Source organism: Canis lupus, chromosome 11 (genome assembly GCF_048164855.1).
Source record: "Canis lupus baileyi chromosome 11, mCanLup2.hap1, whole genome shotgun sequence".
NCBI classification, from domain to species: Eukaryota; Metazoa; Chordata; class Mammalia; order Carnivora; family Canidae; genus Canis; species Canis lupus.
In genome coordinates this window covers 40,330,424-40,343,928 of record NC_132848.1, presented here as the reverse complement: position 1 = coordinate 40,343,928, position 13,505 = coordinate 40,330,424, and the positions used below count along the sequence as shown (strand labels likewise).

At 47.8% G+C, this 13,505-nt stretch overlaps 1 protein-coding gene across 4 annotated transcripts in view; it reads left to right on the top strand.

Annotated features, from left to right (window-relative positions):
* Positions 1-13,505, top strand: part of NCK2 (NCK adaptor protein 2) — a 151,708-nt gene that overhangs the window by 110,304 nt on the left and 27,899 nt on the right. For 3 of the 4 annotated variants that reach the window (XM_072844373.1, XM_072844372.1, XM_072844371.1), the window contains exon 4: positions 2,161-2,402. In XM_072844373.1, the coding sequence (XP_072700474.1) occupies positions 2,177-2,402 (226 nt within the window). In that variant the 5' untranslated portion in view covers positions 2,161-2,176. The remainder of the gene's footprint in view (positions 1-2,160; positions 2,403-13,505) is intronic. The other variant, XM_072844374.1, reaches the window with a different exon arrangement.

Here is a 13,505-nt window from a genome sequence, read left to right as displayed (position 1 = left end):
TGAGGTTTATTAAATATTTCCTCCTTCCCAAAAGGTTTGTTATCTCTACAGTTGGAAGTTAATTCAAGAAACAGGAGAACATGTATTATTTATAAGTCTCTTTAGCATCTAGTAGAAAGTGTCATGTTATTTAAAAATGGTATTCATGCCTCCATGGCATCAGCGTGCATTGGTTCTCTCTATAATCCTGAAGTCATCCCTAGAAAGTAGTGAGAAATCGTCTCTGTCAGAGGGGAAGAAAGAGGGTGTTAGTCAAGAGTCTTTCCAGTATCCCTTCCTTTCAAGTTTTAAGGAAACTGACTCAGTTGAAGGACTGGATATCGAATTTTTCTGCTGGAAAAAATACTGAGCCATCTTGTACCTAAAAAGTATGGAGCTGCTGACGTTGTTGATAACTGTATTCAGTTTAGTCATTCAGATACGCCTTTGCTATATATTACTTCAAAAACTGACTTAACTAGATGTATAATATACTATATTTATTTCTTGTTGTTTTAATAAACTTGATATTTTGGGATGATTTTATATATGGTTCACTCTTGATATTTTATGGGTCTCAACAAATGTGTAATGACGTGTATCCACTATTAAAGTATCATCCAGAGCAGTTTCACTACTTTAAAAATCTTATGCTCCACCTGTTCATCCCACCCTCCTCCCCTGCCCCTGGCAACCACTGATCTTTTTACTGTCTCCATAGTTTTGCTTTTTGCAGAATGTCATATAGTTGGCATTGTTAAAGAAAAAAATTATTCATGACATTGTTTAAAGAAGGGTAAGGCAGACTTAACTGAAAGGCGTGACTACGGTGGGGTTGCATTTGGGCTCAATTCTAAATAGAAGAAGGAAAAATGGGAGTTTATAGCCAAGGAGTAAGGTAGGCCACAGATGAATGCAGTCACTGAGAGCGAACATCGGGTAAAGGAGGGACTCTGACTAAACTGACCTGACGGGATCCTCCCGGAAGGCAGGCCAGGCGACTGGGCACATGGCCTGGGCAAGAGCGGAGGGTTCTGGCTAAACCAGCCCAGCAGGGTTCCTGCTAAAATTGGGACACGCAGAGACAAATGTGGAAGTACAGGTGTTGAGGCCTAGTCTGGGAAGAGGATTTAAGTAAGGTTTCTCCATCCCTTTTTCTGGCTTGATAGCTCATTTCCTTTTTATCACTGAGTAATAAATACTCCAGTACCTGGATATACCACAGTTTATCCATTCACCCCCTGAAGAACATCTTGATCACTTCCAAATTGTTCCAAGTGTGAATGAAGCTGTTTTAAACACTGTGCAGGATTCAAGAGTAATTCTATTTTATTTTTTTTAAAGATTTTATTTATTTGGGAGAGAGAAGGAGCAGGGAAAGGGGCAGATGGAGAGGGAGAAGCAGACTCCCCACTGAGCAGGGAGCCCAATGTGGGGCTCGATCCCAGGACCCTGAGATCATGACCTGAGCTGAAAGCAGATGCTTAACCAAGACTGAACCATCCAGGCGCCCCTCAAGAGTAATTTTATATGTATAGAAAAGTTGCAAAGATAGTACAGAGCATTCCCATATCTCCTTTACTCAGTTTAACCTGTGGTGTTAACGTGTCACACGGCCATGGTACTGTTGTCAAAACTAAGAGTTGAACCTTGGTATATGTTACTGTTAACTAGCCATTATTCAGATTTCACCATTGCTTCCGCTAATTTCCTTTTTCTGTTTCAGGAGCTGATCCGGGATACTAGATTTATTTTAGTTTTAATTTAGAAGAACAGTTTGGGTGTGTGTGTTCGTTAAATGCGTTCATAAAACTCAGCATATCTTGAGACGGTGGATACAAACATAGCAGCTACAAGGAGCTGCTGTTACTTAATCAAGTGAACACATTTAATTATGACATTGTTACTTAGAATTTTTTTGAAAGTTTGTTTCTGGTTTTGGCACAGCATGCAGATTTCCCAGTGTACAAAATGAGGATCTGTTTTACTAGGTTGCTGTTTCTAAACAAAATGCTAAAGCTTGTTGAAAGAAGGTCATTTTGAGGTTATTTCAAGACCCAAGAGGAAAACCGGTTGCCAAGTTGTAATAAAAGCTGTCAATGCATAATTTTTCAAGTTGATGCACAGGATGAAGTGTTTGGTTGGTTCTCTAATGAGCATCTCCAAATGTTTTGCTGGCAGAAGGACTCCATGAAAGATGACAGAGGAAGTTATTGTGATAGCAAAGTGGGACTACACTGCCCAACAGGACCAGGAGCTGGACATCAAGAAAAACGAGCGCCTATGGCTACTGGATGACTCCAAGACGTGGTGGCGGGTGAGGAACGCGGCCAACAGGACGGGCTACGTGCCGTCCAACTATGTGGAGAGGAAGAACAGCCTGAAGAAAGGCTCCCTCGTGAAGAATCTGAAGGACACACTAGGTGAGTGTGCCCCTGCCCTCGGACCCAGGTTAGAGCTGAACCACTTCCTGTTATGAAGGCGAGGAAGCCTTGTGTTTTTGGAGGGGCAAGTGTTCATCTTTTTAGTTCGTGTGTGTGTGTGTGTGTGTGTGTGTGTGTGTCTTTTTTTTTTTTTTTTTTTTTTAAGGTCTGTTCTACGTTGCCATCTTTCTAGTTGTCTTTTTATTTTTGATCTCTGGAAATGAAGAGACCAAGATGGAGAAATACCATGCTTGTCATTTCCTAGAGATCTTAAGAGTCTAGAGTCTTATGTAAGTTGATACTTCTGCATGTTGGGGATCCCTGCCCATGTTTTCTGTCTCCTGGCATCAGTAGTCTGTTCCCAAAGGGGAGTCACCACGTCCAAAAGTGTCTGCCGCACGGCCTGCATCACCCTCCTCCCTGCCCAGGCCTTCTGTGTCTTCCACAACCCTGTCCACCTGGCCTTCATGCAGAGTGGGAAGGAGTGACAAGCACTTTGAGCCAGGTGGACTTTTTTCCCTCTCCTCGATTGATGACGTCCATCCCATGGTCCTGGCCAGTGTTTGCTCAAGTGGCCACAGACGTGCACATGTCACAGTGTGACATCAGGGGCTGTTGGCGGTCACACAGGTGGGGACTGTTGGGAGTTCAGTGCAGTGGGTTCGTCACCCGGTTTTCTTCCCGCACACCCAGTATCCCAATGTGAGACAGGCCACCTTGGATCATCTAAAGTTAATGGTGTCCCCTCTTGCATATCTGACCTACTTATGGTAATCACTGCTTCAGATTATGCGGGGAAGTAACTGTGAGGGCCTTGCTGTTGCAGGATGAGCCACGCTGCCGTTTATAAACGTGAGTGTTGCCTCCTTCTATGAGTATCGTGTGGGCTGTACCTGAGATGCTGATTATCACTTAAGAGTTTGCTATGAAATAAGTCAGTATTATCACCTGTGTTACATTTACTTGACTTTTTCCATTTTATTTTTAACAGGAGAATTTGTTCTACGTCGGGTGGGAGGGAAGCAGGTGGGAAAACTGGAAAGAAAATGATACACTGAATGAAGTGGGTGTTGCCAAATATTTGTCTTACATTTCATGCAATCTTGAAAAGTCTATTACATCTCTCTTCAGACCCATTTAAAGACTTCATTTATTGGGTAGTGTTTTGATATCAGGGCGATGGAGAAAGAGAAATGAGACACAGGCCTGAGTATGAATCACACCAGCCTTCACAGATTCTGAGGCTGATGTAGAAATTTCATTTTGCATGAGCAGTCTGATTCTTTTTCCACTAACCTGATACCCCTGTCATTTTATTTTTCCTCCAAACAAGTCACTTGAAAGAAACATTATTGTCCTTTACCTATAACTCTTAATTGACTGTTGTAGAAACACAGGTATGTGAACAGATAAATACCTGAGCTTACTTTTATTTATTTTCTTCCAGTATCAGCCTCTTGCCCACCAAAGTGCCTTTTTTTGGGAGAGACTACAGATTCCTGACTAGTTTTATTTTATTTCTTGTCCATTTTAAATGTATTCTTGATACCATAGCAAAGAATGAAATACTGAGAAATTGAATGAGTTGATCAGAAGGGAAATGAGACAAAGCAAGCACTCTGCTCTGAACCATCTAGAAATTCTCTTGAATACCTTGTCTTTTTTTCCCCTCCTTTACTTGGTAGAAAGAGAAAAGACAAAGCCTCAAATTGAAACTATTAACCAGGTGTCTCACTCGGTGTTTACTTTTTCCTGAGCTGTAATCTGCCCAGTGTGCTGGGGTACTGTGGGCTCTCTGCCCTAGGGGAGCCTCCCCGGGTGCTGGGTACCAGGGATACTGTGGGCTCTAGACTTAGGGAACCCTCTCTGGGTGCTGGGTGCCGGGGGTACTGTGGGCTCTCAGCCTAGGGGAGCCTCTCCGGGTGCTAGATGCTGGGTGCCGGGGATACTGTGGGCTCTAGGCTTAGGGGAGCCTCTTTGGGTTCTGGGTGCTGGGCGTACTATAGGCCCTCAGCCCAGGGGAGCCCTCCGGGTGCCAGGTGCTGGGGGTACTGTGGGCCCTCAGCCCAGGGGAGCCTACCTGGGTGCCGGGTGTACTGTGGGCGCTCAGCCCAGGGGGGCCCCCGGGTGCTGGGGATACTGTGGGCCCTCAGCCCAGGGGAGTCTCCCTGGGTGCCAGGTATACTGTGGGCCTTCAGCCCAGGGGAGCCCCCAGGTGCTGGGGGTACTGTGGGCCCTCAGCCCAGGGGAGTCTCCCTGGGTGCCGGGTATACTGTGGGCCCTCAGCCCAGGGGAGCCCTCCGGGTGCTGGGTGCCGCGGGGCCCTGGGCTCTCTGGCCCCCCTCCCAGATGGCCACCAGCTCCGCCAGAACACTTCTGCCTCAACAGTCAGCCAGTTCCATTTTCAGAGAACACAGATTGCTCGAAAGCTCTTCCTTAAATAGAATCAAAGTTTGCTTTTCTTTAACTTTCTCCCTCTGGCCCTCCTCGCGCCCTGAGAGCTGCTGAGCGCCCGGGCCCCCTCCTGGCAGCCGCCAGGTGTGCCCCCGCCGCCAGGCCGCACGCACAGCTCAGGCGGAAGCATTGTGCTGACCTTTCCAGCGGCTAAAAGCTCGAATACAGTTGTTTTCACCATCCGTATCTGTGGGGCAATGCCTCCCCCATGTTTTTGTGTATCTTCTTATTTTGTGCTCACCACGCTGACCCAGAGCTTGCTTTTCTTGCAAAAAGGGAGACCTTGGTATTCCAGCGTGAGCTTTCCATTGCCCTCTTGAAGGCAGGCACCCCTGACAAGAAATCACCACAGTGGCGTGACTTCTTAGTCCCCCACAGCCAGGCCTGACACAGCATCATTGTCATCGAGGAAGGTGAGAAAACTTTGTGCAGCCCAGCCTGCCTCCCACCGTCCTTGTGGCTACAAAGATTGGAGCCAAGTGTTTGTGGCTCCCTGCTTAACTGATTGTCCCCAGCATGCTGTCACGATTACAGTGTCACTTTAGTTGGTTATGCAGCCGGCAGGAATGCTCTCTGCTGCATATTAGGAGTGGAAATTATGTTGAAACCTACAGGGCAATGTGTCGACCTTCCAGTAGCTACTCATGGTGCCCTGCACATTTGTGATTTTTACGCTATGGAAATCCACCTGATTCCTAAATCCAGAGTAGGATTTCCCTGGCAGATGCCTGGCTTGGAGTAAAATAGCACTGGACTCCCCAGCAAAGTCACAGTGTTATGAATGTGTTTCCGTCTCCAAAGCAGAGAATTGCAACTCTGTGGGGCTCCCTCCTGCTTTCTTATACTCAGTTGCTCTGTTGAGGTCAGTGGAAAATTCAGTTTAGTCACATGCAATACTTTGTTACAGTAACTTCTAGAAAGCAGTACCTTTGACAAAAAGATCTCTGTTAGGAAAGGATTAACGTTCTTTCTTTTTCTCTAATAATTTATAATCGAATAAAACAATATGGGCTCTTATTTGCACATGAGCAAAACATTTATATACTGGATCTCCTCTCATATTCAACTTATGATCATGAATAGTCAAAGAGAACTTTCCCGCAGATAACAAGGGGCAATTGTTAAGAACTCTTTCTGCTGGCAGAGCCCAGTTGATATTTTGAAGGGCTCAAACCGTGCAGCTCTTGGCTCAGCGGTGAAGAGCATTCCTGGTCTACAGTCTGGCCTTGACATTGCAGCCTGACTTATTAAGTCACGCAGGTTAGGTGTTTACTGAGCCACATCTTTTAAGATGAGGGAAGCTGCTTCCAGGGAGGTATTTTTCAAAGATTTTCCTTCAGAATACTGAAGAGCAGTTTTTGTTACAACTTCATGACAGCCCTGGGGACCCACAAAGCCCCCCGAGGTTAGCTCCCTTCTCAGTAGCTCACTTGAGTCCATGTGCTGACTCAGGTTACGGAAAACGACGTAGCTCCACTTACAAGCTATTCATAAGCTCCTCAAGAGAGTTTTTTCCAAGGTGCATGGTCCTTTGCTGACCACCTTCCTGGGTTCTGGAGCCAGAAGCCACCCACCCCCTGCCGTTGTTTGTTTAGCATTTGTCTCACTGTGACCACACCTGAGGCCAGTTAGCAGCCTGCCAGGGGTTAGTACCAGGACTCCCACTTCTGATTCCAAGCCAGACCTGGGAGCAGAGGGAGACTCCCTGATGCTAACAATCTGTAAAATAGCCCCTGTGCCCTTTTGAGCTAATGCTTCCAGCTAGGAAGGAGGTGGTTCCCATGGGTGAAATTCCCAAGGCTCAGAGGCAGAGTCACTGGGATTGACTTCAGTGGCTAAGTGACTTCCACAGGAACACACTTCTGGTCCTGGTGTGTGACGGAAATGGGACTTCAACACAAACTTGGGGTTTTGTTTTTTCTATACCAAGTCCAATATCCTGGTTTAGTGGGTAGGCATTTGATAGAATTCTGTTAACAGAGACAGGCAGTCAGAATGTTAGAGGAGATTTTACTGGTACCAAGTCCTTGAATTTAGAGATGAAAAACTTACCAGCAAAACTTAAATGGGCTCAGAGAATCGGGCAGTAATAACGTACTGATGTTAACTTCCTGATTTGATGGCTGTATCGCGGTTGTGGAGGAGAATGTCTGCAAGGAGCAATGTACACGGAGTATTTCGGTTGGTGGAACATCATATAGACAGGGAAGTGGCTGTCCAGTGTCTCAGGGAAAAGAATATTTTTGTGCTGTTGTTGTAACTTTACCTTCAAATGAATGGACAGACGAGTGGCTTAGGTGCCACCCCAGGGCTCTGAAGTAGGCTCGTAGCAGAGGAGATATAACTCAGGTTCCTCCACCTTCGTCTAGGCATCTGTTTACCCTACATTCTGCATTAGCCTTTCAGAGATCAGAGTATCACTGAGCACCTGCTGCCATTGGACCTAAAACATGAGGATAACACTGGGTGGAAACGTGTCCAACTGATTCTTCATAAGAATAGTTTCCCAGAATACTTCTGTGATTATCCAGAGTCTTCTCCTTATCGCTAGCTTGCAAGTAAGGAGATCCCTGCTGCTTACTGGATCAGCCCAGACTGTTTTGAGCCAGTTCAATGAATGCTTTTCTGTTGGAGGCAGGGAGAGTGATGGTCGCAAGGGATCTCCTGGGCTCACCGCCTCTGGGATTGTGTGGAATATGAGGGAATTTCTGTTTAGAAGCCATAGGATTGTGCTTATAAATGTGCTCGGCGGGCGTGAGCCAGGCCTGGTGGTCAGTAAAAACTGAGCAGTAACAAACGCCACAGCCTGTGGAGGCGGGAGCCAAGGTGAGTCTGGGCTGTCCCTTCCTTGTCTGTCCCTGGAAGATCCCTTCTGAGCCCTCAGCCTCATCCCCTGTTGGATGACCTTTGAAAACAATAACAAAGCCTTTGAAAGAGGGATGTAAACACGCTGTGAGGATCAGTGTGGTGTAACAGGGTCTGTCTGGATCAGGAGGGGGAGCCTGGCTAGACATCCTGTCATCCAGTGGGATATGAAGACAGGACAAAGTTTAGTCCCTGACTTTCTGAAGCTTGTGACAACTGGGAACATGACACAAATAAGCAGGCACAAATAAGCAGTTCTCAGTTGAGCAGTGGCACTGTCTCTGCCTGTCTCGTTGGAAACTGGGCTGGTTTGTGCAGTGAGGGCCTCTGTCCTACCCTTCACAAGGCAGGATGAATAGTGGTTAGGAGAGAGACTCCACTACGTTCAGATCCCGTCTTTGCCAAACTGCTGAACTTTCTGAGCCTCAAATGCGTCATCTGTAAAATGGGATGAGTGACTCCTTCTCTCCTGTTGAGAATTGAATGAAGTCACTGGGTAAAGAATACCCAGGCTGAGTGGACCCTTGGGAGAGCAGCTGGAGCTTCAGATGAGCAAAGGGAGAACATAAGCCAAGATTTGGAGGCTGGAGCCACATTGTGTTGGAGGACGTTCAGGGAACAAGCTGGACTGGAGTGAGGGAGAGCCTCCCTGAGGGATCCGGGTACCCCACACAGCAGGCCCTGAACACCAGGCCTGCAACCATTTGAAAAGGGAACCCCCAAGAGTTTACATATGGTGCACACAGATGACCATCAGGGCGTACAGGAAGCAACCTGATCCTGGTCCTCAGGAAAAGACTGGCAAGGGTATATCTGTCCATAGGAGGCTGGGAATGAGGCTTCAGAGCATCCCAGGAATGAGGTCGTATGTCCTGAGCTGAGCTGCGGAGGGGGATTTTGCAGGAAAACCCCAGGACTCTCTGTTGACTGGGTATGGAGCAGCTAGAAGTAGTAGTATTAGCCACAGACAACTCCAGGGTTCTGAGCCTGAATGAATGTCCAGTAGAGAATTCAGGCAGTAGAAAGAGAAATGGGGCCGTGAAGGCAACACCCTTTTGAGAGTTTGAGGTGTTGGCAGGACATCCATGGAAGCATTCAGTAGCGTGCTTCAGGCATGAATGTCCACATCAGGAGACAAAATCCAGATGTTTGGGATAACATGCTTCCTTTTTTTATTTTTATTTTAAAGATTTTATTTATTTATGCATGAGAGACACAGAAAGAGAGAGAGAGAGAGAAAAGCAGTGACATAGGCGAGGGAGAAGCAGGCTTCCTACAGGGAGCCCAATATGGGACTTGATCCCAGGACCCCAGGACCACGACCTGAGCCAAAGGCAGACACTCAACTGCTGAGCCACCCAAGCGTCCCAGTGCTTCCTATTTTTAAGTGCATTTTAGTTTTGGACTAATATATTGATATTTTTATGTAGGGCCCACAGTGGAGACCTGACGTGTCTGCAGCCAATGTAATAGGGACCTCAGGTAGGCTTTTAGCATTTATGTTGTCTCAAGGACTGGTCCCAGGCCTCCGGTCCCCTTTGGAAAGCTGTCACCACAGCTCTGCCATGACGAGAGGGCCCACGGAAGGCCCTGTGATAGCTGGCCCGAGCCTGCAGGCTCCCTGAGCCAACATTCCCCCGGCTCCCGACAGTCCCTGCAAAGAGGTGTCACCCCCACACCCTGCAGCCAAACCAAAAGCGAATGCCGCAAAAAATTCAAACCAGGATCCCAAATGGATTTTTTTTTTAAGATTGTATTTATTTATTCATGAGAGACACAGAGAGAAGGAGAGGCAGAGAGACACAGGCAGAGGGAGAAGCAGGCTCCTCGTAGGGAGCCCGATGTGGGACTCGATCCCGGGTCTCCAGGATCAGGCCCTGGGCTGAAGGCGGCGCTAAACCGCTGAGCCACCCGGGCTGCCCCCAAATGGATTTTGTGTGCGTGCTTCCAGCGAGCGGACAGTAGTAACCATCTCCCTCTGAGTGCCTCGCTGTACCCCGGTACCTCGCTAGGTGCCTGCACGCGTTTCTGTTTTCATTTTCACGATAACCCGAAGAGGGACCTGATGATATCCTGGTTTCCCCTGTGAAAACACAGACACTGAAAAGTTCAGCGACATGCCCAGGAGCCTGCAGTGAGGGACGGGGTTGGAACTGAAACCACGTCTGCCTGACTCCCACCTCTGTTACCGCCCGTCGGCTGCTAGAATGGGGGATTCCGATCGGGCAGGGCTGGGGGACACGCGCGCGTGCCTGGCGTCGGTGCCCGTGCAGTCCCCTCTCCCCGGCCCCACCCGCCCGGCTCTGTGGCTTCCTGCGGCTCCTGCTCCCGCCTCTCAAGTGCTCGGGACCAGCTCCCTTCGGTGAGCACCGTTTTCTCCCTGACCCCCAGGGAGTCACGTAGTAATTCTGCCCGGTTCCTTCATGTTGAGGTGAGCAAGAGCCATTAACTAAAATGATTTAGAGGCAGAATGTCACGGGAACATGTCTCCTTGTCTGTACATTGATTTTTATTTCGGGAGCGGCTGGCCAGCAGCAGGCCCGTGCCGCCAACGCTGCGCACGCAAGTTTCAGCCGTCCTGGCCACTCACGATCTCACTGGACGCAGGTATTCCTCGCCCCTGTGACCTCGGAGATGCCGAGACTTTCTACAACTACCATTTGACGCCACATACTTATTTTTAAAAGCCTGGAAAATATGAGAAAATACAAATCACCCCTGACCTCCTCAGCCAGAACCCGTCCCTGGGTCTGTAATCATGTGTGTCTGTTTTCTCAGAATTGAGACACGTCTGTAATCAAAATCACATGGCGTGGGTGGCTTCTTGCCATCACTAATACTAGCTATCACCCTGCTCTTAGTCCAGAGGTGGCGAGCTCTTTCTCCAAGGTTTATATTCCTGGTCCCAGCACATGCTGGAAAGGAGATTGGCCAAGTGAGTTTTGACGTCTACTTCCTGGCTGGTTGGTGGAGGGGATGCTCACTGAGTTCTGGATATCCTATCAACCCTGCAAGAGGAGAAGCTGATTCTTTATGGCACATCTGTCATAGAAGTAGTGTGTTTCCTGGATGGAATGTTCTTCAAGAGTAAAGAAAATCACTGTTAACGTTCCTGGAAGTCACTGAAACATGGTTCCTAAGTTATGTCTGTATGTCATGAGGAACTAGTTCTTCATTTCGAGAAAATGCAAAGCCAAACCATTCCCCATGAAAAGTTTGTACGTAACACATGAAAAGTTCAGGGTAACTCCTTTTGCTTTTTTTTTTTTTTTTTTTTTTAAATCTTGGTATAGCTAAAATCCAGTGTTGTATTCATTTCTGGTCTGCAGTATAGTGATTGAGCACTTCCACATGTCACCCAGTGCTCATCATGACAGGTGTGCTCCTGAATCCCCGTCACGTAGTAGCTCCTTTGGATTTTGAACATTCGATGCCTCCAGCCAATTATCATCCCCTCATAGTAATAAAACATGGAGTCTGGGTTTTCAGAGTTACAGGTAACACATCATCAGGTTTACCTCTCTGGTCTCTGGTGCATAATCTACCAGTTATGAACCTGAGTCACCTATAACATCTCATAATTTGGAATTCTTTAGGATTCTGTCTTGTGAGCTCGTTCCCAATCGAAGTGACCTGCCAAACGTATTGCCCACATAATATGGAAGCTTCTACGGCAAATGTGGTGCCAGTGACCCAAAATAAACTTGGATTTGTTTTTGTATCTCATAAGCGTCCAAGTATTTAGAACCAAAAATGTAAAACAACTCACAACAGATTAGTGGGAGGCTAATTAGAGCTGAGACAGATTGTGAAAAAGAACGCTAACGAGAGAAAAACCAGGAGAGGGGATGGGAAATGAGGGGTCTGTACCCCCAGAAAATCAGGAGTAGCATTGGCATGTGTAGGCCCCAGGCAGGTGTGTGAGAGTCACACTGCTCTGTCTCTTGGGCCAGCCGTTGCCCCCTCGTGTCCTGAGGCAGGACAGGAACACAGGTGAAGTAGTTCCCAGAAACCGACGTCTCATTTGCTCCTTGTTAAAATGACCATTTTTCTGCTTTGGGTTTTCTAAAGAACATAGAGAACTCCTTCTTGACTATAGAGTTCTTCGTGTGGGAGCCTTAAATTTCAGAACGGAGAAACACGAACTAAAAATGCCGAGGAATTAAAGTAAAATCTTCTTAAGCATGTTTCCAACTGCGTTTCCCCATATGGCATGCTCTCTTTTTTAGATCCTCTCCATATGTCTCAAGTGTTTCTTCTCTCTTACATTTTTGAGTCTGTCCCCTGGGGGCAGGCATGGAGTGCAGAAGAGGGTATTTGTTTACTCCCATGTGCTGCAGTGCTTGATGCTGAGCCCCTTGGATCCCGGCAAGGCCCAGGCTCATCTCCTCCTGGTGCCTTCTCCTGCTGACCTCCCCCGCCCCACTGCAGTGACCCCTGTAGGGCTCCTGCCTGACCCACACGAGGCTGGAGTGTAATTGGTGGGCTTCGGGCAGCCCTCCATGCTGTTGATGCCCTCTCTCCACGCCTCCTCCACTCTGCAGTAAACTCACAGACTCCGCAAACACCCCCGGTCGCCCCAGTGGTTCTTGCAGCTGGGAAGCCACCTGGAGGGCAGCTCTTCATTCGCTTTTAAGGTTGGGGACAACGTGTTTCCTCAGAGCCAAACAGTCTGTGGTGGCTGTTTGCAGGGAATCTCGCTTGATTTTGTATTTTGGGTTTCTCAAGGAGCAACGCAGTTGATTGTCTGACTTAGAAAATTGGGGTGTTTATAAGAAGAGCATGAACTAGTAGTAAAACTGTGGTTGCTCTTATGCTGGTAATTTAACTTGGCTAAATCCATAATTCTTAACCTGAGGTGCTAAGAAAAATGCTGTGGTGACCATTTGAACCCCTTGTGGTTCTTCTGTGGGTTTATTTTTTCTTATCCTAGTGCATATAGTTAAGTTTAAAAAGTGGCGTTTGTTGAAGATTTTGGGCTTGAACACCAGCCTGAGGCTTGAGATAGCCTGGCCTAAGCTTTTCTACGAAAATCAGGCAACTCAAACAAGTTGCCCAATGTTGGGAGGCTTCTTCACAGCAAAGCCAGGTCTCTCCAGGTTCAGGTGGGGCACTGAGATGGAAGCCAGAGATGAGGGAGGGCCTGGAGGCCAGAGCCCAAGAGCCTCAAAGATCTCTTCTTGGAGCACAGGCAGGTACCACCTGGCATGTTAGTAACTGGTGCCTGTCCTGTCCAGAGCGGCATGTGAGATGCTGAGCCTTTCTGCTCATCCCTACTTAGAAAACGGGGCTCCTTTTTCACCCTCTGCGAAGGTCCATTTTGCACTGATTGCACATCCTCTCTCTGACTGATCACGGGGGCCCTCATGACATAGCTGCTCCTGACCTGGAGAGCAGGAGCGAGTATGAGGCCTGGTCCCCACAGAGCATTTTAGGAAAAAACCAGGTATGTGTACACCGCTGTTGAGAAAGCACCACCTCTGCTCTTCTCCACTTGTTCCTTTGTCCTCAACCAGGAAGGGAAACAGATGTTTAATAATAGCGATAAACACAGTGACAGCCATTGCTTGGTCTCTTGTGATGTCTTAGACGCTGCGTGTGCTTCATGTGCCTCCCCAGGTACTGGAGCCTCCTACCAGCCCACAGGGGCCGCCGATACCCTCGTATCACAGATGAAGAAACCGAGGATAGCGCGATGCTGTAGAATGTAGATGCTAGAGGTTGAAAGCTAGCTGGTGTGAGAGCCAGGCTTGGAAGGTGGTGTGAAGTATGGCTCAGTATCTT